This window comes from Nanorana parkeri, unplaced genomic scaffold, assembly GCF_000935625.1.
Source record: "Nanorana parkeri isolate BGI_ZX_2015 unplaced genomic scaffold, ASM93562v1 scaffold913, whole genome shotgun sequence".
NCBI lineage: Eukaryota > Metazoa > Chordata > Amphibia > Anura > Dicroglossidae > Nanorana > Nanorana parkeri.
In genome coordinates this window covers 110,526-126,967 of record NW_017307181.1, presented here as the reverse complement: position 1 = coordinate 126,967, position 16,442 = coordinate 110,526, and the positions used below count along the sequence as shown (strand labels likewise).

At 38.5% G+C, this 16,442-nt stretch overlaps 1 protein-coding gene across 1 annotated transcript in view; it reads right to left on the bottom strand.

Moving 5' to 3' along the window:
- Window positions 1-16,442, bottom strand: part of FRMPD4 (FERM and PDZ domain containing 4) — a 171,098-nt gene that overhangs the window by 78,752 nt on the left and 75,904 nt on the right. The window contains exon 3 of the mRNA XM_018566071.1: window positions 14,673-14,833. Coding sequence (XP_018421573.1) covers window positions 14,673-14,833 — 161 coding nt within the window. The remainder of the gene's footprint in view (window positions 1-14,672; window positions 14,834-16,442) is intronic.

Sequence of the window (16,442 nt, the reverse complement as noted above, 5' to 3'; positions counted from 1 at the left end):
CCCTGCTTTCTGATTGGCCGGGAAGCTGGCTTCATGCTCCCTCATCATCTCATGACGAGGGAGCATGGAGCCTGCCTCCCGGCCAATCAGAAAGCAGGGCACCACGTCATTACACGGTGCCCGGCTTCCATGATTGTTAAGCAAGATGGCTCCGGCTGGGTACCTGGATCTGGATGGACATGCTGAGGTGAGAGGGGGCAGACTTTCTTGTTAATCGGGAAGCCGGGTGGCGAGTCTTTACACGCTGTCCGGCTTCCCGGCTAATCAGGAAGCCAGGTGGCGAGTCATTACACGCCAGCTGGCTGCCTGAATGGGACTTCCGGTACTCGGTAATTGATATCGGCGAGTACCGAAAAAAAATTATCGGTACTCGGTACCAAAATACCGGTATTGGTGCATCCCTGCTTTAAATAACATGTCAAAGAAGAAGAGACAGAAAAGCACTGAAGCTGCACCCATGTTCCAACCTAATCGTGCACACAAAGTACACAAACAAGACTACACATTACAAAGGCTCTGTAATTTTTGTAAGCCCCACCCCTTCTGCATTATCCACCCCTTCTGAAATATTTGATAGTACCAATACTATTACCAATGCCAATATTAAAAACGTTTGGCTAAAATAAGCAAAATTAGAAAATATTAATGTAAGGCAACTTATCGCTTTGGGAAGGTTGGATATACTATTCTTAAATTAATGACTTCAGTTCTTCTTTTACATACTAGCGTAAGGAATATCAAGTAACATACCTGGGCTGATTCAATAAAGGAGTTGAGAATCTTCTCTCAATAAACGGTGTTAATATTTACTTCAATTATCCAATCATGTAAAAAGCTAATTCCTGTTTACTTATTGCATCTGCACATGATTGGATAATTAAAGTGAATGCTCACACAACTTATTGTGTGAAGATTCTCAACCCCTTTAATGAGTCATCCCAAGTGTATTTTTTTTTTTTTTTTAGAGTTTTTCTAAATAATAAACCTAAGCAGCTGCCTGGGAACACAAGGTATACTGTACTTAAGTTCATTAGGTCCAGTCTTTAAGGATGGCTACCATTACTATACCAGTTCAAAGAATAAAAAGTGAAATGACTTGTTCTTTTAGAGTAATACCAATTAATATACATGTGCACAAATCTGGAAGTCTGTAAATGCAGGAAATACTCTACTTAGGTTAATTATTCAATTTCTCAAGGACCACTTTCAATATAATTTTAAAGAATCAGAAGTTAAAGAGAAATTTAACACATGCAGTGGAGCTACCCCTACACTGCAAGGGTTAAGTGCTCGTTTTGTCTATGTGCTAAAATAACAGTTATATTCACCTGAACCATAAACCCAGCTGGCTCATAGACCGGTCCCTTCAGCCTCTTTCCTTCTCTGCTCCAGTGATAGGATGTCCTTCGTGTCCTCATGTTCAAAACACTGTATAGGACGTGATGTCTCACTGGACCTTAGACTGCTGGAGTGGAGGGGAAGCAAGGCCAAAGGGACCAGTTCCAGGAGCAAGCCAGGATTGCAGTTCAGGTGAGTATAACTTTGTTATTTTAGCTCCCTAAGTAAAATGAACACTTAACCCTTGCGGTGTTGTGCTAGCCCCACTGCAAGGGTTACAATTTTATTTGGCTGGAGTTCTTTATATTACTTGTGTTCTTCTTCTAGAGTATAACTAATTAATATACAGTACCTGTGCAACTACTAAGAAGTCTGTGAACATTGCTCACTTCCATTCATACCAATCACTAAATAGTACTTTCTTTCCATATCACTTTCAACATACAAAGGTAAAATATGTTGTGTTTCTATTTTTAGTGTTAGTAATTAATACACCTGTACAACTAGTACAATAGCTGCACCACTTGGAACTTGCCAGCCTATTGGAACAAATGTTTTCACAGGACACATAAAGACGACGATTATGTGTAACAGAGTTCTGAGAAGCACCTTTTGTTTAGTGCCTTATGTTTTCTCTCACAGCTTTCTGGATTAACATTGCAATGTCTGACACTGCTGCTTAGAAACAAAAACAACTACAAGGAGTCAACATTGTTTTAATGATCACTCAATGACAAAGAAACATCTCCAAAGAATAGTTGAGAAACAAAAACAAGGCTTCAGACTTGTGAATTATTAAAATGATTATCTGCCTGTTAATGAATGTTTTATTAACTACTCTGACTTTTCTCTTCTCAGTGTCACGACACAACCGGTCTACCAAGACCTCCAGAATTAGTACTCTAAAGTAATCATAATGAAGGAAATGTAGGTATACCATTAGAATAAAATTCTCTAAAAATGTATTTCTCATGTTAATTCATCTAGAAATAGCTTTCATATCTTATCAGTTCCATTCAGGCTTTTGGATGTCTCTGAACATCTTTTGGATGTGCCGAATTATACATTCTTAACAAAAGCAAAAGTCTGACCACCCGAAATGTTTTCTTCACAGCCTAAACCTGTACAAAACTCTGAATCCCAAGGTCTCAATGAATGTAGTGATATCTTATCAGCTGTCATGGCTGCCAAAAAAAGGGCCAAGTCTGCAGCTGCTGAGCGATTACCCTTGTGCAATCAGACAGCAGCGTAGAGAGTTTATTGATCAGATTTATACAGTTTCAAACAACAAATCTTCTCCAACAGAGCCGCTACAAGCTTTTCACTAGTCCATGACATTTCAAGAAATAAAATTATGCAAAACTCTTGTTTGGCACACCTCAAAAATAGGGCCATGAACACCAACTGTAGGCACTAAATCATTCAAGGCATGTGTATTTCAATACAAGTTAAAAGATAAAAATGTTTGTGGATAGGCTGGTTTGTTTTCATATCTATGCTGGTGAATCCTGAAATCAAAAGAGAAAAATATATGCATTGGGGCCTGGGGCAAAATGATTATTATATTAAAGGGAATATATAGTAAATTTGTACATATTTTCCAAATGTAATTTGCTTATGTTTTATGATTAAACATTTATTGTTATGGTATTTACTTAACTAAATAATTCATATTTTATCACATGCAGCCAGGTGGGATTCTAAAGACTGCTGACTGTTTATCTTCTGCAGTTTCTACTTCTATGTTGTGAAGACAATGTAGCATGCTGTTCAGTTCTATTCCAGATACAACATTGAAAAACTCAGTGCTAGGACACCCCATCTAAAGTTCATACAAGTTTGTATGACGTGTCAATGAAAGAGAGAATGCTTTGTAAACACACTAATTACTTAAACATTTTTTTAACTAATGGAAAGTATAACTATAAATGTTCAATTTATACAATTGATAATATTAAAAAAGTAACAACATTTACAAAAACCATTATAGTTTCTCTTTAAATGCAATACCACTGCCTAAGCCTGTGCCATTCTAAACCAGGACTAAGTATGAGTAAGCCTGGTAACGTTTGGTTGTACAGGATGTTTACCGAACCCAGCAGGAAGTCCATGAACCCAAAACATATTGCCAAACCCTACTGAAGTCTACAAAAGATGAATCTTGTTGGGTTTTTTTTGCCTTTTTTATAGCTAATATTTCCTAGTTTCTTTATGTAATAAAAAAAGTGCATGGGTAGCTGATCACTTTCAAGGGGGACATGTACCATTTAAAAAAAAAAAAAAGGTTCAGTGGGCAGAGGTTCTTTTAATGCGGCTTAAGGGGTAACAATAAAAACGCACAAATTCTTCAAATAACAGTCTTAGGGGATGCCCTAAAGCTGCATGCCAAGTGAGGAAGCAGTATGATGTAAAAGTGACAGAATAATATGCTGAACCACAGACTTCAGCACTAAAATACTGAAGCCAAAAGATAAGCATCATCATGACATCTTTCAAGACAGGTGGTTGTCAAAGTCATATTGGCAAAAACAGGAACATATGAGGGAAAACTAGAAACAATGGCAACATTTGAATTGCTGGTAGGCAAAAAGGAGCAGATCACCTATGAGTCATGTCGAGTAGTTGTTACGGATGCATTCTGCGAAGTCCAAAAACATGTATCTATGATACTGTATTTGCTGTAAATAACAATATACATCCTATATCAAAGCAAACACTCAGTATTACGCTCAATATCCCAAAACAGTCATGAACAGTCATAGTGGAAAAAGGACTGAATGAACTGACAGAGAGGATTAAAGTTTAGGAGCTAGAAACTGTATGTTGAGGAATTAATGACGCATCCTCATGTATAATAGGACAAACACAACAAAGCGTATGGAGATCCACTAAGATATAATTCTGTGTGCACAGCGGGAAGTAACAATAGACACACACCCTGGTGAGTGAAACTTATATGTAAAAAATAGCAAGGCAGCTGAGAGACCACAGGGCACGGAGAAAATGCTGAAAGCGGGGCCTGACTGATTGCTGGTGACATAGTTTATCCTGCAGATACAGAAGGTATTTGCTTTATGTAAAAAAAAATTACATCACAACAAAAAAAACTAAGAAACAATTTCTTGACCAAATTCAAGCATTTGCCCCTTTATATGTCTAGATTTTTACATAACAGAATAATTTTTTTGAAAAATGTTGCTTGTTTGCATTTGGGAACAAATTGCCTGTATGAAGTATATATTGTTGTGTATAGCTGATGAAGATTTAAATGATAAGTTCATGAATTGTAAAAACAAAATCCCCCAAAGCCCCCACCAAGATTTTCCTCAATACACTAACCTGTGACACCTCCTCTCCCAAGTGCTTACTTACATCCCTTGAAGGCTGCAGGGAGGCCACAGGCAGGAGGTGCCGAGCGAGTGGGGGTGCTGATACAGATTCATTTTTTTAGAGGGATAGGGAGGGGAGCTTGGGGGATGTTTTACAGATCATGCATGAACTTATCCTTACAAATAGCAGACACAATGTACATAACTTAAGTAGGGTATAGAATTGTCTCAAGCGACATTACACTTTAACAAATATGTCATGCTAAATACGCTCAATACATTCTTTCATTAATTTTTAATTTTTTTTTTAAATATGAAAATAAATCAATATGCCATCCTTAAAATATGGTGTTTATTGTGATGAAGGAATGTTCTTGGTAACATAACTGCATACTTTGTCGCTGATAATTCAGCATGTCTTTCTGAAACCAGTGCAGTACTAAATTATTTGTTATATAGAGGGGATTTACACCAAGCTCATCAATGAGCCTTCCTTTGCTTCTAAGCCCTTCTCCAAACATTGTTATTGTCTCTCCTAGTCCTTGCACTATAGCAATGTATAAGTAATAATAAAGTCATAGTACATACTATATTACACATAGATAATAGTACAATACAATGCTTTAATTTTTTTTCTCTAAGTATTATTCCTCTGCCTACTTAAAGTTTGGATAAAATTCACGATTTTACACAAAGCAAATGTCGCTTTCCATTTTGTGGATGGCAATGCATATGATGAGTGTACTAAAGTATAAACTATTAATTTGCAGTCTTCTATTATTTCTGACTCTGTAGGATCTATATCACCTGTAGGCTGTGATAAAATCATTAAATACAGAATAAGTTCATGTCACAGCATATAAATGGAAATCATACTGACCTGGGGTGATTCTTGAGATCAATAAATAAATAGACCATATGTTATTGTTGCCACCACCACTACTCTCATGATTCTCATTTTCATCAATGAAAATGATTACACATTTACATAGAGAAGCACTGAAATATTTTTAGCGGTTTCACGTCCAAGGTTCAATCAACAATAGGGCATTAATGGTGTCCAAAGTGTAGTAACCCATAACAATAAATGGAAGATCATATCTTGATTTATCTGATTACAATACAGTAAAACTAGGTGATTTCTATGTATTACTTAAGGACATACATTACCATAGCTGTTTGCAATGACGTATTAAATCACATTTATCAGGTTTTAAATACACTGCCTGATCAAAAAAAATATCACCTGGATTTAGCTAAGCAAATAGGTAAGAGCCTTCCATTGCATAATTACTGCATTACTGCAGTGATTAATATGTTTCATATGTTATGTATATTTCAGAATTTGAATAGAAACACCAGTTGACCCCCTTCCCCCCTACGATAGACCTATCACTCTCCTTTTCTCTCAGTTCATCAGCACTCTACAAGTTCTATTGTATTTTAATGTATTGCTGAAAGTAAAGACAATGATAGTAATAATAATATTATGGTCAGGCAGCTTAAACTTAACTTAACTTGAGTTCTATCTTATTTAAAATCACATTTATATATAGTATTGAAGACAAGCCAGACTGGAACGGATACTCAGCAGGGCAGGTTGATCCAAGAGAGTTTCTGCCCTTTAATGATGATTGGCTGATAGCCAGTCAGCTTCTTTCCATTATGGATGATCGTATTGGCATTCTGCCTTTCCCTCATCCCCATAAAGTTGTCAATCATTGTTAGGCTAGGAATACCAGAATCAGAAATGCCATTTTTATGTTAGGAAGGATTATGAAACACATTAAAAAAATACATATATTTTTTTATTTTAGACAGACTGGGCTTATAATACAAGCTTAACATTATTTTACTGCTTGTTTATCTTCTGGACTGTTCAACCCATTGAAACAGTACTGTAGGGTGTTAGGACTCATAGGGGGTTGTTCACTATTGAGCTGAAGGATACAGCCATAGCTAAGGCTAATCCTTCAGCTCTCTTCTGCTGCTGGTGCCCTTCGGTTCAGTCGAACCGAAGGGCTGCTGTATGTGCTATTCACAATAGCCCGTACAGCAGCCGAAGGCGGAAGAGCGGCTCAGCCGAGCTGAAGGCATATGCTTCGGCTCGACTGAGCTGAAGTGACAGCCATAGCGGGGCGAACGGCCTGCCAAAGGCCGGCCGTTCTCCCTGCAAATGACAGCTGGGCGGAGTCAGCCGTGATCTCACGACTGGCTCCGCCAAGTTGTAAAGACAGATCAGCATTCCCAAATGACCTGGTGACGCTGATCTGTCATTAAACAATAGCAACTGGGTGGAGGCGGCCGTAACGTCATGGCCGGGTCCGCCCAGTTGTTATTCATTGGCCAGGACCTGCTGCAAGACTCTAGCAGGTGCCGGCCAATAGGAAACAGTTGAGCGGAGCTAGCTGTCACTGCTAGCTCCACCCAATTGTTTTTTTTTCATAAAATATCTTTATTTTTTTAAGTTCAACATGAAAAAGAATCATCAACTTGCACAAAAAGATCGATTGTTTATGGACTATATATGGATAGTATCAAATGAACTCCAGTTATACTGGTAATTACTCCAGAGAAGATGTATGCACCGATCCTGCAGCCTGGTTGGTTGGATAGGGAAACATCCATATAACAGCACTGTAAAGAAAACATAGAAAACCGGCGCACCGATCTAAGTGCAGTATAAAGTGACTATTTAATAAGGGTAAAAGTAATGCACTTACAGGATATTAAAAAACATCTCGCCTGTCACGCATCAGATGAAAGTCCCATCTCAGCTGCTGGTACGAGATTGCTATCAGGATAGGGAGAAAGCAGAGTCCAGTTCAGTCCAGAAAGATCCCAGGACGCCTGTGCTGGAAGACACAGGTCTGATCCAGTGGCTGAGCACTGCTGTGGCTGGTTCTCCTCAAAGCAGGGTCACAGCTGCTGAGTACTTCCGGGTCGTCAGGTGTCAGGTGTTGCTAGGCAACGCGTTTCAGAGGTTCACCTCCTTTGTCAAGCCTCATTTTTTAAAGTTTACTATTTGTTTACAACAAAATCATTTTCCTACTTTTTTTTCTCCCTTTCCTTCCACTTATTTTCTATTCTGCTGGGTACCATGGAGGTACCCAGCAAAATAGCCGAGCCCAATGTCGCGGCATTAGGCTATTCACTCACTGTCGTTCGTATGAGAATAGGGGCAAACAGCAGCAAGTGAGCTGGCGGAGCTTCGGCTCAGCCGATCCAGATGTTGGATCGGCTGAGTCGAAGTCCTTCTGCACTTCGGCTCAGCCAAACATGCACAGCATGTTTGGCTGACCGAAGGCAGCCATACAGAGCCAATGTACGGCTGATTTCAGCCAATGTACGGCTGATTTCAGCCAATGTACGGCTGATTTCAGCCAATGTACGGCTGAAATCAGCCAATGTACAGCTGAAATCAGCCGTACAAGCCAGAAGTGATTTGCCGAACAGCGTTCAGCTCATTTCACTTCGGCTGGGTTAGTCACTCGGCTGCCTTCAGCAGCTTTGTGAATAACCCTCATAATTCTTTCTGCATGGTACAATTGTCTTTGTAGATTAGTACCCATTTGCCAGGTGAGGAAAACAAGAGTAGAGGGTTTCCTCTACAGACAACAAGGCAGTCACACAGCCTTGTTGCTAAATTTCCTTGTTCTCCTTTTGTAAAACCATTGCTCTTCATGTTTTATAACCTCTTTGGAATAGGAAGAAATTCTTGGCCCTCAAGTTACGGTATAAACTCGCTCATTTGTAGTCTTTCATTGCAATCTTTTATGTCAGCAGTGTCCCAAAATATGTGACGTCTAGTCACTTGGAACAGTCTGTAACAGACTGTATGTAGCATACGAATGAGCTTTGCTTCAGGAATTCAGCAAAGCAAAATAATGCTTCTGAACAGATTGGTTAATTTATCAGCTGCTACACTTTGATTTGAATTTAAGCCAAGAAAAATATGTATCAATAAGTCAAAGAAATAATTAATTTAACTGACTTTTCTTGTGAATTGTGTAGAATACGTATATTTAAGCCATGACTGACTGAATCCTGTTTTTACTTACTAATCAATCTCTTAAATGCACTGCTGCTCAAGAATAGCAGAAGGCTATTTTGTTAGCATCACAAATATGCTTCTAAATAGAACTAATTATAGTTGTATTCCACTTCACTTGGCTAAGTATTTGATTTGAAGCTTACTTGCAACCCCTGTGAATCATTATTTGCATTTTAACAGAAAGCATAAATTTACTATGTGCCAGACACCGCCTGGGTTAGTTGCACGTTTATATCTTTCTATATAGTTCGATTAACAATTACTGTTTTTGAGTAAAGAGGCTGGCTTCTTGAACTGATTATATTAATGTCCATATCCAAAATACATATTTGAAAGTCAGCTGTTTTAAAAGCACATGAAATACTGGTAGAATGACCACTCATGCAAGCAATGCATCAACATATGCTTGCATATAAAGTAAAACACAGAAGTAACCCTGTCTATAAAGTTCTATGACACCCCTCTCTGCGGACTTCAGAACATCTACTTCCTATGATATGGAGATGAGAAGGGGTAAAGGCATATTTCTTGTCCTAGCGTGACAATGTTGCTCCTCTGCAGATGCAGTACAATGAGTCAGCATTGTCACCCTATGACAGGAAGTGTAAGATTAACATAACCAGCTTAAAATAAAAAATAAAAAAAGGAACACTATTGCAGCCACCACATCTAAGGACTGGTAAACTGCAGTATATTAAATGTCTGTTTTTGGGCTTAGGTATAGTTTAAAGTGATATTAAAGTCTGAGCACTGACTGACTCTGATATCCTGGTTAAGGGTAGCTCCCTATCCTTGCAGATTGCCATGGAGCCACCCTTCTGTGTGTGCTAGTGAACTGTGTGTGTCTCCACAAACACACCGAGGGCAATCCATTTCACTGCCCTCTGCTTCCCTGTCATCCTTCCTCCCTTTTTCAAGCTTGTAGATGGATGGCTGCTAGAGACAGCTATGTCTCTTGTCATCTTGTAATGGACAGGAAGTTCAGGGAAGCTGAGGTGAGAGAGTTGGAACCAGCTGATAGGAATCAAGATGATTGTAAATGTTGGGCAAAATTGTAAAGAAATATTTTGCTGGGCGCTGTATATTTGATCTGGATTCATTATTGAAAAAAAGATTGAGAGTTTAATACTACTTTAAAGGTCCATTACAATAGCCTTTGGCTTTCATGTACATACAGAAAAAAAACACTTATTGCCTGCCTAAATTAAAGCTCTATCTGTTGAGAAAACATACTAGATAAAACCAAATAGAAAATTGAAGGCTCTGATGAACTTACTCTACCCACTAGGAAGGTTAACTCTAAGCTGGAGATAGTCGGCTGAAAGGGTAAACGTGACCCTTCTCTTGTAACTGTCCTTCCTTTAACAATTTTACACACTCCAAATATAATTAGTATTTGTCGGGGTGGTGTTTCAACCCAACCATATAATATGTGGAATGCAGTCTGCATGCACAGTGATGTGGAATGCAGGATGTTGTGGTCAATGTACACACATGATTCAACCCCACCCTTCAAAAAGGAGAAATAGCGCCCCTGTGTAGTCACCAATATCCTTCAGGAGTCTCTGAGATAACTGACATCCAAAGCAAGCAGTAGTCATCACAATAGACTTGATTTTGAGACAGCATAAGTCAAATTTACAACCTGTAGTTGTAAACTATTACATTTATTTACAACTACAGAAGAGAGGAAAGACGGTAGTAAATCCATCTCAACAAGCATAAAGAAACATTTGGGACAGTAGCAGACTTGTTTTCAGATTTGGAGCAGTACTGTGAAAATAGCAATGGCGTTCTGTAAAAAGGCAATGCTAAACCTAACAACCAATTATAACAAAAAATGCACACGCAATAAAAACAATCCCATACGTCAGATAAAATACAGTAAAAAATAACATAACAGGCACATCCCTATAAAATGGTGCATACTGCTGTAGCAAAATGTGGAAGCATCAGAAAACACATGAAAAAACTCAATGTGGCAAAGCATGCAGGCCTTGACAGATCACCTTCAAAGCTAGCAAACAAATAATTGTACAGTATGCAAATATGCCAGTGTTAGAGATCTTAACTGATCCAAGAGCAAAAGATCCACATAACACAAAAAGAGAAAATCACAGCAGCCCAACAGGCTATTCAATAAGGTCAAAGACTGGGCAAAAACATATCAACAGCACTTCCAGGAGTGATATGGGTGGCATCTTTGAACTGGAACTACCAGCCAAACAAATTAATGGGGAACTACTCTAGATACAGCAACATCACCTGCTACAAAGTAATAAATAATTAAAGTATTAAATAAATATTAAATAATTATTAAAATACATTTATTACAGTGCATATACAGTGCATATACAAATTACAATCAACTATTAGTTGCATCAAACATGTGTGGTGAAATTGTGGATTAAAGTATTTACACATTTTGTGTTAAATTTGGAACATACTCCAGAACACGAAGACTCAATTTTGAGATGCAATGACCTTTTTCATTTACTCTATTGCAGGGGTCTCAAACTCACTTGAGGTCCACTGGCCAAATTTTTTTCTCTGCCAAAGCAAGGTTCCAGGACCTTGATCACTAAACCTATGATGGCTCAACAACACATGTTCAAATACTCAAAGCAGTATATTTTGCATGTAGTGTCTACCTTTGAAACTTATTCCCAAAGGCAATTGAAAAAAACCTTATAATGTTTAAAAGCGTTTAAAGGGAATGTATAGATGTTTTGTGTCTAATTTCTATCTTTATTATGGTCAGGACTAACATTTTTTAAAGACTTTTTTTAGCCATGTGAGGACTCCCTGTAGCCTTAGGCCCGGCAGCTGCTGCCGATTCGCCTGCCCGCCTCTCAGGAAGAGACACGCATGAGCACTGGACCTCCTCTTAAAGGGACAGCGCACGCTTCTTCAAGCAAGTGGTCCGCCTCTGGAAGTGACCTCAATGCCACGATATTGCCTGCAAACCTCTATAGTTTTCATTTAACTTGCCCACAGTAAATGGTATCAGATATGTTGTACTTGTAATGACCAGCTTTGCAGTTAACCACTCAAAGGAGCAATTTAAAAAAAAAAATCTAAAAACATTAGTGGCTCTTTTATTTCCCTGAAATTTACTATTATTTGCACATTGCATTTAGAGAAATGTTCAGTGCTTTGTGAATGAGATAATTCTCCTAGAATCTTGTGGTCCGGTTCCTAAGATTAATTTTCTCTGACATTAATGAAGTTGCGAGTGAGAAGCTACAGCTAAAGATGTGTTGATGAAACAAGAATTTCCGTTTTGATTGTTTGTTTAACAATTTTATAAAGTAGTGAACAAGGGGTGATTTTTCTTCGTGTGTGTTTTATTTAATGTTTTTTGCTTTTAGTGTATAAATGAGTAAAATTAGTGGTCCAAAGGAACCCTTCACATGTTCACCACAGGTCAGGGTAGCAACTTACCAGCACCCACTGGGATATGAAGTTGCAGGTAAACCCCTCCATGCTTACAGCACCTTCTTGGATCTCTGAATATGTATTCTTAGAAATCTCCCACCCTCAATTAATACTCTTCATTAGTACTAAGGGACAATAACATTGTATCACCATGACCAAAAAACAAATGCTCACTAGCCATCCAGCTGTTGAGATACTGGCTAATAGGTCAAATGTGAAAGGCTGGTAATCTTTGGGTGATGGTTAACTGTGCCAAACCTGACCTAGTATATATTGATTAAAAAATATATATTAATACCTGCTCAAAATTGGCATCACTTTGTTAGAATAGTGGGCCCGTATGGGCAGAGTACAGTATAACAGAAGTCCAGTGATGAAAACAGGAAGTCCAGCTATACATATTATCTTGTTTAATTATAAAAGGGTAAAATAGCTTTATGTTAATTAAAAATGTTCTTTGTAGCCCAGGATGCTAAAGACAGGCACTTTCAATATAAGCATTTACTGAGAGGTCACAAATAGCATAGAAAGAAAGCTTTGAAATACATGGCTTTTGAGCCACTTTTTGGAGATAGCAGAACTAAACGGACTTTACAAATGTTACTGAAACTAACCCCTGATAATGACCATCAATGCAGCAAAACAGAAAACTGACATGCTTTATTACCTTGATCTAACCGGAGGTTTTATTTTGCTCTTAGTCCTTGCCAATGGCACTCTTGACATAATTACTATTTACCAGCATGGACATAATCTTTATTCCATGCTGTATGAGACAACAATGGGCTAATTTATGAAAACTGTAGCAACCTTATTGTCCCCTTGCTTCAGTTCTCATTGTTGCAGTGCTCTACAGTGGCTTCAGTTTTGATGGTCCAAGATATTGTAGAGGGAGGAAAACACCTTTATTTGAATTGCATCTGTTTATGGAAATGTTTGCTGAAAAGTATAATAAACATATAATAGCAATATACTACTCGAAATCCTTAAATGAAAAGAACGTGTATGCATTAAAAGAGAACTGGCCAAACCTTTTTTGGTTATAGTTCTCTTTTACGTCACATGTGGACATCCTCCTGTGACACAAAACTCAGCAAATGGAAGCTATTGCCCGCTATCCTATGTTGCTCTCCTGATTCGGACTACAAACACTTCCCACTTTCTTCATCTACATTACTTAGAGGAGAAATCATTTGTAGTTTATGGAAGATAGCTGAGACAGCTGATAATTAGATTGAGATGTCATTTCAATCTATTGACATAAGATTTCTGACAGGGTCAACTGGTATTTTTCTGTACTGGCAAAAAATGTACTTAGCGTTAAAGACAGAAACTAATACTTCCACATATCTAAATATCCCAATTATTGAAATGTTGTTGTTGCGCTTAGGCTGGGTTCACACCTGGGCGTACAGAATATGCGCGTTTGCCGCGCGTTTTTACAGCGATTTGCGGTAAAAGAAACGCGCGACAAACGCACGTTTACGAGGGCTATCCGGCTGTATCCTAATGGATACGTGCGGAAAGTACACCCCAAAGAACCCGTTTTTCAGTGCATTCCTACCCGCTGAAATACGCCCAGGTGGAAACCATGTCCATAGGCAATTATTGGTTTTCACTTGCTGGGCGTTTTACAGCGCGTAGGAACGCGCTGTAAAACGCCCAGGTGTGATCCAGGCCTTAGATACACTTTAGCTACAACAGTGCTTTATTGTTCTTCTCTATCGTAGCAGAAGAGGAAGCAGTATTTTTGCCCCGCAACATAATGCCTCTGCAAAGGTAGAACAATCACCTCTGCATGAACAGTTACTGTTTCCAGGTTCCAAATGGCTGTAGCAGTCACTGACATCCAAATAAATTCAAATTTGCAGTATATCTATGTATCCCACCCACCCTCGTGACACAGCAGGCAATTCTGAGTCATACAAAAACAGAAGAAACCTGATATATCTTGGTTCCCTGCAAAAATGAAGCTACTCCCTATTGCCATAGCCTAATGTTGTGCATGTAGGAAGTATATGATCTGCAGCATTATTAGGGAAAAACATTTACATAATTTCCTTTGTGCATCTCCCCACAAAGAAGTAATGAGTCATATGCTGACAACTAATTATTTTGACTGCCATGTTTGCTGGGGGAGCTCATTTGCATACTCACAACATGGAAAAATCGCAGCAAGCACATAAAAAATGTTGAAATATATATGCACATATTTTTAGTATGACCATGCAAATATATATTGTTGGATTCATCTGAAGTTCTTTTTTAATGCAAGTCTGTTAGTTGGCTGAAGCAGGTTGAAATCAATAGATTATGTGGCTGATTGATGTTATCTCAACATTCATACATGAGGGATGATAACCACACTACTGGGCATACAGATAGCCACTCGAGGGAGCCCCTACAAATCTGCATATGCCTTTATGACAATACAGACCTGCAAATTAGAAAAAAGTCACACAAATTTCCAGATAATTTCTACAAAATCTACAAAATTTCCCCTTCTAACTCACCTGGTGTTACTGAGCGGACAACAACAGGTTTTTCACTCCCAGCGACGAATCCAAAGCCAAGAACTGGATCTCTCCTCATTTCCACATTCCTTGGTACAGGAGGATTGATTTGGCAGCTTTCAATTCGAGGATCTTCAAATGTCCCTGTTTGTGTCAAGTGACTGCAAAAAAAAAATATGAAAAGCTATGGTTCAACTGTTTGCTCTATGGCTTCATAGTTCAATTAACACGTGAATGTAAAAAGAAACATCTAGTTTTCTGTGGTACATGTGATGAGTGGTCAAAGTTTCTCCCAAGAAATGACAGCCTTATTATTCCCATTACTGACTGCTTTGTTAACTTATGTGTGCTTCACAATTACATGTTTAGCACCGTGGAGATGACAAAAAGTGTTAATTATTGTAGAATATGTAGCACAGAAGCGATGAAGCCTGCAGACAAAATCTACAAGTTGATTTCGTTTAATATAATGTGATGACATGGAAATATAGCAGTTACATAATAGCCAATTAAAATTAGGAACATTTATAGTGTCTTTCCAAAAACAAACATACACACAATGCAGAACTGCTAAGGGGCATCCAAATAATTGAAAGCATAGCATTAGGAAAATGCAACAAGTCAAAAGGATGACAGATGTATCTTTTTTTACTTTATTGTTAATATAGACCAACATTTAAAGGTCCCCTCATTAGCAGTGTGTCCCTTTACAGAGACAGTACAGAGGAATTCTACAAGAGAGAGCAGGGTATTTCTATTTGGCAGTCCACATCCAAAGGAAAACCTTTCATGATAAAAGCATGGAGGTTGCCACTGCTCCTTTTTGAAAATGCTGTTTGTCTGGCTGTCTCTTCTTGTTTCAAAAACTACGCAAGTAACTGGGAACAGGTATGCAGATTTTATTATCTAACGTTCCTCTTGTTCCAGTCAGTGACTGAGAAAGTATTGAAGCCTGTGGGTCAGCATAACAGTCAGGCAAATAATATTTTCAGAAAATGCAGCCCTCATCATCCTTTCACAACATTGTTCAGAGTCTTCGGGTTGAATGGTGCTGGCCATCGTTCAACCCAAAACCCACCCCCAGCCTGCACTGACCAGTGAAGAAGAATCAGCAAATGATGAGGATGTTGATGACGATGATGATGATTATTATTATCTATTAATTTATATTACACCAGCAGTCTGCACAGAGCTTTATAATATAAATGAGCTCATCTCTCTCACTCTGATTTCTCCTCCTTTCACCATGCTCCTTGCCAGCATATGATCTGATTGGCTCCTTGTGCTGTTTTTAACTCTGAGTATCAGCCACTCTCTGTACACCAGGGATTGCAATAGGATGATGCCACGTACAATTCAGATACTTACACTACTTTCATTTTTTTTTAAAACACAGAATAATGTTTTAATAAATACATACATGCATTGATTCGTGTCTTTAATATCTGGCTGGAGTTTATCTTTAATGTTGTGGTCTGGAAGCTTTTCTGGGCACTGAGACCTGCTCCTTTATTTTGTAAAGTTCTACTTTCAATGGGAACTCCACCATTGAGGTGATTTTTGTTATTGACTTAGAAATGGATAATGATAAGATCTAGACATAGTGAGGTGCCTTTGATCATCAGATATGAGTAGAAATAGGCACCCATGGCTTTATTTACTGGTACTGTGCATACACATTAACATACAAGGGGCTCCTGTCAATGAACATTGTTTTCCTGCAGGGACGGACCTACCACCGGTGCAGCCGGTGCGGCCGTACCGGGCCCG